General features: G+C 43.8%; 1 protein-coding gene across 1 annotated transcript; it reads left to right on the top strand.

Annotated features, from left to right (window-relative positions):
* Positions 1–5839: 5839 nt before the first annotated feature.
* Positions 5840–6772, top strand: LOC309548311 (olfactory receptor 1G1-like; the record flags this gene model as incomplete). The annotated part of the gene is made up of 1 exon (XM_082248250.1): positions 5840–6772. The coding sequence occupies one exon, from the start codon at positions 5840–5842 to the stop codon at positions 6770–6772; it is 933 nt and encodes a 310-aa protein (XP_082104376.1).
* Between the last annotated feature and the right edge of the window lie 6172 nt (positions 6773–12944).

Raw genomic sequence — 12944 nt, 5'->3', positions numbered from 1 at the left:
TGACCCCATCAGTCTTTGGGCCTTCATTGTCCGATATCAAGGTTGGGTAGACCAAGCTATATTGCTTGGCTACAGTCAAAAACCTAAAAAACAAAATGAGGCCTGCTAAGCTTGCTGTGCTGACTGGCAAGATCTAAAAATTTCAGGACAGGGCTACAAAATAGTTTTCTTGTTCAATTTGTTTATTGGGATAAGAACGAGGTACAGAATAATGTAAACAGCACATCACAATACAACACTCTTCAGTAAAGTACAAACACAGCCATCAAGGTACAGTGAAATGAAGTTCGTAGATGCAAGGCATGGATGGGTAGAAAAGATATTGTCTCATGGATGTAAGATGAGCCACAAGAGACAAACATACAATAAATAGGTGAAACCAGCTGGTGTGGATGTTACAGTGTTAGAAATTCAAGTATTATGGTAGCATGCCTGTGCATGAGAAGGATCATTGACCCTGGTGGCCCTTTAAAGCGGAGTTCCACCCTGGATTTTTTTTTTTTTTTTTAATACCCCCGGGACAGTCAGGGCTAGTGCATTCCACAATGGCTAGCCTCTGATCTGTCCCGGGTTGCACTTACCTGCAAGACGAAATACTTACCTTGCAAACGTCTTGTCCAGCGCTGCCATCTCAGATGTGGGCAGCTTGAAGCCAGCGCGTCCTCTTCGGCGTCTTCTTCTGTGGTCCCACGATGCTCTGCGCCGGCCCCGACGTCACTTCCGGGTCGCGCGCGTCACCCCTCCACAGCTTCTGGGCATGCCCAGAAGCTGTTTAGAAGGGGATGACGCGCGCGACCCGGAACTGACGTCGGGGCCGGTGCAGGCGCAATGATTCCTGGGAGCTATGACGTCCAGCTCCCAGGAATCATTGCAGAGCCAGGAAGTGACGACGGGCCGCGGCCGAGGAAGGAGGAAGAAGGAAGTAAGGTAAGTATATTTTCTTCGCTACGAGGTAAGTAAAAAAAAAAAAAATATGCGATTATCCATTTCTTTTTCAGGTGACCCGGAGCTAGAAGATGGAGGTAAGTATAAAAATAGGGTGGAACTCCACTTTAAGCAAGAAAAAAAGAAGAATGAGAAAAAGTTTGAAAATGAAAACAAAGTAGAGGAAGGAAGAGCGGAGGGTGGTAAAAAGGGAGGAGGTACAAGGTGATGGGGTAAAAGAGGAAAGTGGGAGCGGGGAACTACGGGAGACTGCTGGAAGGAAGAGGGGCTCCAACGCCTTAACTCCTTGAATAAAGTGTATTGCATATTTAGTGGAGCAATAAAGACTTGTCAAAATCCATTGGAAGGTAGTAAGTCACCCAGGGACTCCAGAGAGCTTCGAATTTGGTAACTTTGTTTGTGAGTACAGCCTCAATTTTGGCATGAATCATAGCTTGCGTTATCTTGTGTTTTATTGCAAATACGCAAAGGTTAGGGGTTTTCCAAGACTTCATTAGGATCTTAGAAGCTTATGCTGCTGGTGTGTTAGTTTCCAGGGCTTCTTTTTGAGAAGAGCTGCAGTGGGGTCCGGGAGGATAGGGTAATCAAACAGCGTAGATGCTATAGTAAAGACCTCAGTCCAAAAACGTTAAGCCGCCGGCCAAGACCACCAAATATCTAAATAGGTTCCTTCATCTGTGCAGGACTGCAAAATTCTTTGGCAGGTATGGACTTTAAACAGTGTAAAACATCATAAAAAAAGAATGAAGCCCCCAGAGTTCATCAGCAGGTACAAGGAAACAACAAACATAATACATTTTTTTTAGCTCTGTTTATACAAAGGAACATGATGGTGCTACTATACAATGTTATTGCAGTTTTACCATTACACCATATTAACTTAAAGCGGAGTTCCACCCTGGATTTTTTTTTTTTTTTTTCTAATACCCCCGGGACAGTCAGGGCTAGTGCATTCCACAATGGCTAGCCTCTGATCTGTCCCGGGTTGCACTTACCTGTTAGGACAAATACTTACCTTGCAAACGTCTTGTCCAGCGCTGCCATCTCAGATGTGGGCAGCTTGAAGCCAGCGCGTCCTCTTCGGCGTCTTCTTCCGCCTTCTTTGGTCCCACGATGCTCTGCGCCGGCCCCGACGTCACTTCCGGGTCGCGCGCGTCATCCCTCCACAGCTTCTGGGCATGCCCAGAAGCTGTTTAGAAGGGGATGACGCGCGCGACCCGGAACTGTCGTCGGGGCCGGAGCAGGCGCAATGATTCCTGGGAGCTATGACGTCCAGCTCCCAGGAATCATTGCAGAGCCAGGAAGTGACGACGGGCCGCGGCCGAGGAAGGAGGAAGAAGGAAGTAAGGTAAGTATATTTTCTTCGCTACGAGGTAAGTAAAAAAAAAAAAAATATGCGATTATCCATTTCTTTTTCAGGTGACCCGGAGCGAGAAGATGGAGGTAAGTATAAAAATAGGGTGGAACTCCACTTTAATGTCAATATGATCCAAAGGCAAAAAGACAAACAAATGAAAATAACACTTCTAAGTCTACTAAGGTTTGCACCCAGGAGTACTTGAAGCACTAAGATTAGTTATTTATGAGACACTTTCTTTTAGTTTTTAGTCTTTTCTAACTGGCATGCTCTTTTGTGCTCTTATAGCAAAACATAAACACACTATGAGGACATTTGACCACCACACTAACGTATAGCTAAAAGTACATGGATACCCCTCCAAAATTTTGGGTTCAGGTATTTCCAGTGAAGGGTTTTTATCAGAATCTGGAAGCCCCCTTTACCAATGGGGGGCCCAGATCCTGCTCCCCCATATGAATGGGTATGGAGTACAAGGGGGCGGGGCCACCAGGTGAACATTTTTCTTTTGGGCTAGCCAGCGGCGTGATTGACGATAGATTTACATCGAGGGACATTTTTTTTTTTATTTTTGTTGGGGACAAGGTGCTTTGGGGTGGGGGGTGGCTCACCCCCCCCCCTTTTCCTGAACTACCAGGGTGCATGCCCAAATAAGGGTCTGGTGTGGATTTTGGGGGGGACCCTGTGCCTTTTTTCTGCCCGCACTTTTTTTTTTTTTATTCAGCTGTCAGTGGTGAAGCCTGTTGACAGGTGATGACTCATCAGTTGTTTAAGAATGCCACGGCTGGCTTCCCGGCCCTACGCCTTAATAAAAAGCTTACCCAATCAGGGCGCGGAATGCACTGTGCAGGATGTTTGGCAGGGCGAACACCCTGCAAATTCGGGCGTTCGACAGGCAGTCGAAAAGGCAAATGTTCAGCCCGAACTTATGCTCGGGCCAAACCGTTCGCCCAACGCTAATTGTGAACAAGGTCCTCTCATCAAACATCAGCACCTGACTTGTTGGCTAAATTGACACAGAAATAGCCCAAAATCTTGTGAAGATTGTTAAAGCTGCAAAGAGGGAGGGGACAAGTCCAAATATATACCCATATAGGTGTAATGGTCAAGTGCTTACAAACCTGTACCTTTATAGTATATTTTAGGGGTTGTTAAGGGAGCATATACAGATTAATGTTACCATCCATGGCAGGTAGAACAGATTTATAATATACGGATTTGCACATTTCATAAAACAAAAAACTAAAAATTCTCTGTTTCAGCGAAGCAGTAGGCTGGAAACTGCATGGTGGAGCTACAGATGTAGTATATATCAACCATGTGTGTTTGACTTTGATCATCACAAACACCTAAATTGTAAATGAGACTTTTTTTTGTTAGAAAATACAATGGTTACATTAAAGGAAAGTATCTGAAAGCCCATATCTATGGAGTTAAAGGATATGTCCAACCTAACACTAAAATCACTGCATCTATAGACCTCCACGATCTAACACTAACCTATCTAGCCCTGTAAAGAAGAAATCAGTATACTTACCTTTTTTGAAGCCGACCTGACCCGATCCCAGGCTGAGCTGTCAGCCGCGGCTTCGCTGTGGAGGCAGGTGCAGAGGACACAGCCGACAAAGGAGGCCCCATAGTAACTCTATGGGTGACGTCACTTCCCATTCATTTCACAGCCGTTGACGACCATGTCCTCTGTAGAGCTTTCGCCGCTGGAGATCGGGTCGGATCGGCTTCAAAAAAGGTAAGTATACTGATTTCTTCTTCCAGGGCCGGTGCTAGACTGTTTTACACCCTAGGCAAGATCAGCTACTTGTGCCCCCCCCAAAAAAAATAAAATAAAAAGGGAAGGGGTTAAAAACTGCTCTATGTCATATCCAGTGACCCTGATCTGATGGTTCTCCATGTAATGCTGTCATACCCAGTGATCCCAATGTTCCTCTATGTCACATCAGGGGTCCCTGATGTTTCTCCATGTCATACCCGGAGACCCTGATGTTTTTCCATGTCACACCTGGGGACCCTGATGTTCCTCCATGTCACACCTGGGGGACCTCAATCCCCCATGGCACACCCAGGGATCCCAATTCCTCATGGAACACCTGGTGACCCCAAACCCCTGTTACACTTGTGACCCCTCTCCCCCATGTCACACCTGGTGACTCAGATTACCCATGGCATACCTGGTGACCGCAATTCTCTTTCACTCCAGGGATACTCCATGTCACACCCAGGGACCCTGATTCCCTTTTCTGGGGACACTTACTGGGCAGTATGAAGAGAGTGGCCTGCACTCTGCCCTCCTTCACCATGATCCTGCTTATTCCTTCTCCCAGGACGCTCCTCTCCTGGACCACAGTGCTCACCACAGCTCCAACCCGCTCCTGGTGGAGGGAGAAGCAGCAGTCGGAGAGCTCCGCACCTCCTTCATCACCAACATCCTCAGACCATTCCGTTGCCTCGTCGCTTCTGCTCCAGTAAAGGTGCCGCCCTCCAGTGTCGAGCTCCGGCTCAGGTTCAGCTCTCCTCCACCTGCTGCTTAATACCGACCCAGGGAAATGAACGGCTGCCCACCAGCTCAGATTAGAGAGTCACTTCCTGCCCAGGGATTAGGCCGCTCAGCTCCAGACGAAGAGGATAATTATGCAGCTAGCACTCCGGTGGGCTCCTTTCCTGCCCCTTGGGGCTCTCCCAACAATGGTGGAAAGCCAGGGCCTGGTAATTCTGCCACTACCCCAGACACCTGACATCTTCCTCTGTCCCTTCTTCCTCCCCTACTGCCGCCCCTTTCCTCAGCTCACAAGGATCATTCATGATGGAGCGTGAGTGCTGACTCGTGGCTGCGCCCCTAGGTGACAATGTGCCCTAGGCGGCTGCCTAGTTTGCCTAGTGGAAGCACCGGCCCTGTCTTCTTCACAGGGCTACATAGGTTAGTGTTAGAACATGGAGATCTATAGATGCAGGGATTTTAGTTTTAGGGTGGACTTATCCTTTAAGACTATTTGGAAGTTTTAATAGTTTTATGGTTTACAAATTGGTGGTGAAGTTTATGGTGGTGGTTATGGTGTAAAGCTTGCAAACCTCTCTATTTGCAGGTGACACAAAGCTATGTATTGGAATTCAGAACTTGCAAGTTCAAACTCACACGCCGACCAAGATGTCATGATGATTGGACAGCTGCATAACCAATGGGATTCAGTATGTTACTTCCAGTCTGGTAAACTTTTTGTCAGAGGGAAAATCCTACCCTATAGCAGCAAAAAACTGTTACCTATTGAATTGATCAGATTCCATATTTCATATAAATAATCTATTGCTCTCTTTCAGTCATGGTCTAGTCATACACAGATTGTGGATCCCCCAAAGTTTGGATATTACAAGAATAGCTATTAAATGTAAAATTTTGAAGATACTTTGTGTTACTGTGGATCATTGTACGTAATCTCACAATAGGAAAAACTCAGTTTGTTCATTGATATCTTGTCGGTATTTGGTGGTATTGATCTTTAACCTGGCCTTGCTGCCTTCTAGATAATGGAAACAGTAAATCTAACCTGTGGCTTTATTCTTTTGGGCTTCTCAGACCTTCACTACAACCATGCTGCTCTCTTCTTCACCATTCTGGCTATATACACGCTCACATGGACTGCTAACTTACTTTTATTAAGTTCTATTAAACTTTCTTACCAGTTGCACACACCAATGTACTTTTTTCTAGGGAACCTGTCAGTAGTGGACATCTTTTGCCCTACAGTAACAATTCCAAAACTACTGTCTAGCATTCTTTACGAAAGATCTTCAATCTCCTTCTTTAATTGTTTCCTGCAAATGTTCTTATTTGTGTTTGTAGGTACAACTGAGGTTTTTCTTCTGTCAGTTATGGCTTTTGATCGATATTTGGCTATTTGTATCTCCTTGCGATACACTTTGTTAATGAATAAAAAAGTTATAATCATGTTGGCTAATAGTTGTTGGGTGGTAGGTTGTCTACATTCATTGTTGCACACTTGTATTGTATCACAGTTAACCTACTGTGAGGACAGATTGATCCACCATTTCTTCTGTGATGTGACATCACTCATCAAACTGTCCTGCTCCAGTACTACACTAGCTGAGCTCCTAATATACACTGAAGGTTCTATGGTTACGATTGTTCCATTCCTTTCCATACTCATCTCCTACACGCTTATTATTCAGGCTATAGTCAAAATGAAAACTAGGAGCAGCCGCAGCAAAGCCTTTTCCTCTTGCTCTTCTCATCTCATCGTGATTTCCCTCTTTTTTGGCACCATCATTTTCATTTATATTCGCCCACCATCAGACTACTCCTCCCAGTATGATCGCCTTGTTAGCATGTCTTATACCATCATAACACCTATCTTAAATCCTTTTATTTACAGCCTGAGGAACCAAGACGTGAGAGAGGCTCTAAACAAACTAATCATTGAATGGTTTTCTCCAAGCTAAAATTTTTATGTTTCTTTGATACTGAGGTTACTTTGTGGCACTTACAAATTGTGCATCATCGCTGAGCAAGTTTATTTCAGACAGATTTTTAATTTACATCAATTGCATTCCTTTTTGAATCACCTGTAACTATTGACTAAAAATGTCATCTTTGGCTACACTTGTTCCATCACAGTTTGCTGGACGATGTTCATGTCAGACTTTCCAGTTGGACGTTTGCCAAAGCTCTTCTATCCCAATTTGTGCTGGAAGGGACATTTAGACCAAAAGATCTCCTTTCGATCTAAATGTCTCACGTAAGCATATGCTACATATTGTACACCTCAAATTTAATACCTGGGCGACTCTAGGGGCAAATCTCTTCAACCTATGTCCTCAGATCAAAATGCATGCCATAATGGACATCTGAGACAACCAAATGTTACCATTTTAGGCTTTATACACAGATCTCTCCTAAGGCCTGATGAGGCCTGACCAACTGGACACTGTAAAATGTCATGTTATACTGTAAAATGTGGGGTTTGTAAGCCATTTTTTCCAGCTAGATGTTACATTACCATTCTGGAACACACATGCAACTGCTGATTCCATAGTCTCACCAGCTCAATTGCTCATTGTGCTCAACCGATAACAAGGAAACCATTTCAAATACAAGTAATTCCTTTTATGGCAGTTTGGATGACCATAAGTTGCATGTGAGAGCTTTTTTGGAAGAACTGAAAGGTCATTAACTGATTTAAAAGACAGAGATAAGGCCATGTTGGAAGGAAACAGAGGAATTCTGATGGAAGGTGATGGTTTATGTTAGCATGCCGTATGTACAGACATAGGTGCAACAACCATTCTCATACGCGATTACGATGTCTGCAACTAGATGTCAGCATCACCTTAAATTCTTGCATAATATAAATGTTCTTCCTAGTTTAATAACATGGTTTTGATGCAATTCCCTGTCTCTGTGTGTTTCGGAGTCTCACCCGACTCCTCCGCAAGTTTAGGACTCAATGTCCCTTCTGGGCATTGTGCAGCTGCGCCCTTGGGAAGTCACACTCCATCCCAGAAGTGACGCTGAGTCCCAAACTGGAGGAGGAGTTGGCTGAGACCCCGTAAAAGCGGTACACGGAGGGAAACACGGGGAGGGTCGGGCATTGAGGACCATTGTATTGTCATAACACATGATGTTTTTAATACTTTTGCGAGTAGCATTTTGAACAATACATTTTAATTATATTTGTACGGTAATGAATTACTGGATTTCTTCTTATCTGAAATTTGATGGACCATTGAATGGGACATTTTTAGAATACGAAGAAACACCAATGTGCTGGATGGAATATCTGAACGTGTGATTTAATACAAGAAAATCTTGCAGATCATTTATATGTGAGGCAACGTTTTCCAGTGAGTGTAACACACATGATGGGGGAATGGTGGAAAACTTTGAGTGATCAACTGAAGGGAGAGATCTGCACTCTGGGTCTATTTTCCCACCATTGTTATCATTACTATTTATTTCATGGGACTGTTCGGCACTTATTGTACTATACATTAGGGATTGACCGATTATCGGCAAAGCCAATATATCGAGAGACGATATGCACTTTTCCTCGATATTTCGGAATCAGCTGCCAAGTTGGCCAATATTACCAATATTTTGGGAAAGTGCTTGTACCGGAGTGATATATAGCCATTAGTTTTTCAATACTAGTCATGGATGGGAGCAGATTGGGGGAGGATTGGGCCATCTCCAAGCTCACCTGTTTCCCACCCATCCATCAGCATTCATGTACTTCCATGTTGGAGACACTCAGGTTGAGTAGTGTTAGGACTGCAGGATACACAGGGTGCCGTGCAGTGGCCTGCAGCTTATACATGCGTTTGCAAATGTGTGTTAACCAAACCCCTGTTTTTAACCTATTATGTTAGACAGGTTTATTTGGTTTATTAGCAGACTGGTGGGTAAGTATAGCAAACTAAGGGCCGGTTGGTTTGTAGCAGCTAGAGGCATCACCGCCGGTACCAGAGTCCATAGCCAACGGTCGGCTCGGCTGTCTTGTAATGACAACCGATGTGGCTGAGAAGCCGCTCGTCTTTCATTACAAGGAGCGGGAGGGGACGTCCCCCCCTCCTGCCGCCTTCCGCGGCTTGCCCAGGTAGAAACAGTGATCATACGGTTTTACTATGTAGGACCATTGATCACTGTTTCTACAGCTCAAGCCACAGCCAATCACAGTTAGAATCACTCCCCTAGGGACACACATCACCCCTCCCTCTCAAATAAAGTTAACCCCTTCACTGCCAGTGTAATTTTACAGTAACAGTGCATATGTATAGCACTGATTACTGTAGTAATGTCACTGGTAACCCCAAAAGTGTCAAAAATGTCAGTCAAGGGTCTGATCTGTCCGCTGCAATGTCGCAGTACCGCAAAAAAATCGCAGATCGCCGCCATTACACACATATGTAGCATAAAACAAATTGGCCGAAAATGTTAAAAAATTTTGATTTTTACATTTTTTTTGGGGAATTTCATATAAAAAAATGTGAAAAATATTGTTATTTTTGCAAAATTTACGCTCATTTTTTGTTTATAGCACATGATCAAAAAATCGCACAGGTGATCAAATACCACCAAAAGAAAGCTCTGTTTGTGGGGAAAAAAGGACGTCAAATTAGTTTAGGTACAGCGTCGCACGACCGCGCAATTGTCCAATAAAGTCACGCAGTGCCGAATCGCAAAATACCCCCTGGTCAGGAAGGGGGTAAAACCTTCCGGGGCTTAAGTGGTTAAATACAGTAAGTATCCAGCTGCCACTTTCAAAAATCCATACCTAAATTCAACTAAATATAGGTGAACAGTGGTGCTCAAGTGTATACCAAAATATCATATATATGTGAACATACATGAATGAATAACTAAAAGGTGAATGAAAAATATAATAAATGAGAAAAAAATATATATGACACAAAAAGGGTCACCCAAGTGATCAAAAAGAATGTGAAATCAAAAAGTCCATCAATAAAGTGCAAAAAATTGTGCTATGATGCACTATAAAGCCTTTCAGCCTTGTGAAGATCTTCACATCACACTGTTAGTGCTCCATTCACCTCTCCTCATAAGTAATAGACTGAAACTTCATGCCTCACACTCTCGTGTTCGGCAAACAAGCGATTTGACCATGCATGGCTAACTTGAATCCAGCACTGTGCTCCCACCTCTGTAGTGGTGAATTAGATTACTCATATGTGGGGAGAAAAAAGGAAAGCTCCACTAGTGTAGTATGTCTCCAAAATCGTAGAAAATGTATTAAAACATCACTCATTGCACTTACATCATACAAGATAAAAAAAAAAAAATAATAATAATAAATAAAAGAAGTGGTGTATAAAGACACCAATGCAATTGTGCACAGGTGTGAATATGTGATTGAATAAAATTTGAATAATTAAATAATTCAATAAATTATTTAATAGGAAAAGTGAATATGCGTGAGAAAAATGTATATAAATAGGTGGATATATAAATATATATATAGATAAATAATATCAATAAATAAATAGATATCTGTGTAGAAAGAACAATCGTGCTGAGCAGCCCGTCCAAAAGCAACAAGGCTTGAATTGATGTGTACAAAGGTAACGAGACCGCGCTCAAACAATAAGTCCAACAAAATATATAAAGTTGTGAATATTAGGTGAATTCTGTGTCCACAAATAATGTGCCAAAAACTCCTCGGAGTGAGTATGGTGAGTTCCCTTATCTCAAGGCCACTAATTCAGTCGTGGGTTTGTGCACTCCTCCACCAACATTACATGCACAGCCCAGTTACCAGATGTCTCTTGAATATTTGCAGTGTAGTAATATTAGATCACCACAACCTACCAAAAACAGATGTCCCTTAAATATTGCCAGTATAGTAGATCACAGCGGTCCACTCAGTACCAACACGGAACCCAGGCAGGTATGCAGAGAAAAGGAAGGAGGCTATATAGTGTATTAGGCTTAATATTTTCATTTATTGAGAAATCAGTAACGTACATTTCCATAGTTTCAGACCAGCAAAGTGGAATACAGCGAGCAAGGACTGGAACGCACTTCCGCGTTCCACCAACCAGAAATGACGTAGCGGCATACCCTAGACTCGACACATTTCGTCAGCAAACGTCTGACGTCATCAGGTGACTCCTGATGATGTCAGATGTTTGCTGATGAAACGCGTTGAGTCTAGGGTGGGCCGCTACGTCATTTCCGGTCGGTGGAACGCAGGTGGAACACGAAAGGTACTTACTTGACCACCCCACATCAGATCAAAAATAGCTCAGGTTGCTTATCTCACCCCCAAGATATCATCCGCTCTTTTGAGAACTTTTACACACATCTTTATACAGATCCTAATATCCCTCATAATCCTCCTTCCCAAACTCTACTGGACCGTATGCACCAATATCTTAATAGTGTTTCCCGACTCCAGCCCTCGGACCTGGTGTCCCTTAATGCACCTATTACGACAGAAGAAATTGAACTCACTATCAAATCTTTACCTGCCCACAAGACTCCTGACGGTCTCCCCTATGAGTACTATAAGGCCTTCCTTCCTGTACTACTTCCCCACATGTGCAGTCTCTTTAATGCTTTTCTTCAGGACACCCCTATCCCGACAGACATGCAGAGATCTTTTATGACTTTGATTCCAAAACGGGATAAGGATCCATCCCTATTTGCTAGTTATAGGCCCATAACCCTGCTAAATTCAGACTTGAAAAGCCTCACCAAAATCCTCTCACTCAGATTAAACACTGTTTTCCTGTCCCCCTTCGCCAGGCTGGAGGCAACACTCGGAAAGTCATTGATCTAATTCAGGGGTAATGAATTAAAATTCAAGGAGGTCCGGTTGCTAAAATTTTCTTTGGGCCGAGGTCCGAATCTGAAGTCTTTGCTATGACTCAGAAAGATTGGCAAAACAAAACGTGTCCATCAGCGTTGCTCTTAACATAAAATATGCCCATCCGAGTGCCCCCTAACATAAAATATGCCCATCAGAGTGCCCCCTAACATAAAATGTGCCCATCAGAGTGCCCCCTAACATAAAATATGCCCTTAGCATAAAATTTGCTCATCAGCGTGACCCTTAACATAAAATAAGGGACACGCTGATGGGCATATTTTATGTTAGGGGGCACTCAGATGGACACATTTTATGTTAGGGGGCACTCTGATGGGCACATTTTATGTTAGGGGGCACTCTGATGGGCATATTTTATGTTAGGGGGCACTCAGATGGACACATTTTATGTTAGGGGGCACTCTGATGGGCATATTTTATGTTAGGGGGCACTCTGATGGGCACATTTTATGTTAGGTTGCACTCTGATGGGCAAAACAAAACGTGTAAATTAGAGTTGCTCTTAACATAAAATATGGCCATTAGAGTGCCCCTTAACATAAAATATGCTCCTCAGCGTGCCCCTTAGAATTAAATATGCCCATCAGAGTGCCCCTTAGCATAAAATGTGTCCATCAGAGTGCCCCCTAACATAAAATGTGCCCATCAGCGTGCCCCCTAACATAAAATATGCCCATCAGCGTGACCCTTAACATAAAATAAGGGGCACGCTGATGGGCATATTTTATGTTAGGGGGCACTCTGATGGGCACATTTTATGTTAGGGGGCACTCTGATGGGCACATTTTATGTTAGGGGGCACTCTGAAGGGCACATTTTATGTTAGGGGGCACTCTGATGGGCAAAACAATACGTGTAAATCAGCGTTGCGCTTAACATAAAATATGCCCATTAGAGTGCCCCTTAACATTAAATATGCCCATTAGAGTGCCCCTTAACATAAAATAAGGGGCATGCTGATGGGCACATTTTATGTTTAGGGACGGCACTCTGATGGGCACATTTTTTTTTTATGGGGCACTTTAATGAGCACTACAAAATATGCCCATCAATCTGCAGACTTTTAAAACCTCCCATCCGCTTTAAGTGCAGCTATGACCACATTACATTCTCCCCTTGTGCTCCACATACCTGGAGCCAGGAGCCGAGCCAGAAGCCGCGAGCAGGGGGGCGGGGCGCGCACATAATGTCACGCCCCAACTCGCTGCCTGGCTGAATGGGAGCCGCAGTCAGGAGCGGGGGGCGGGGCGCGCGTGTGACGTCACGCC

This window comes from Pelophylax lessonae (assembly GCF_965119305.1).
Source record: "Pelophylax lessonae genome assembly, chromosome: 2".
In the NCBI taxonomy this organism is placed as follows: domain Eukaryota; kingdom Metazoa; phylum Chordata; class Amphibia; order Anura; family Ranidae; genus Pelophylax; species Pelophylax lessonae.
This window is presented reverse-complemented; position numbering and strand designations above follow the sequence as displayed.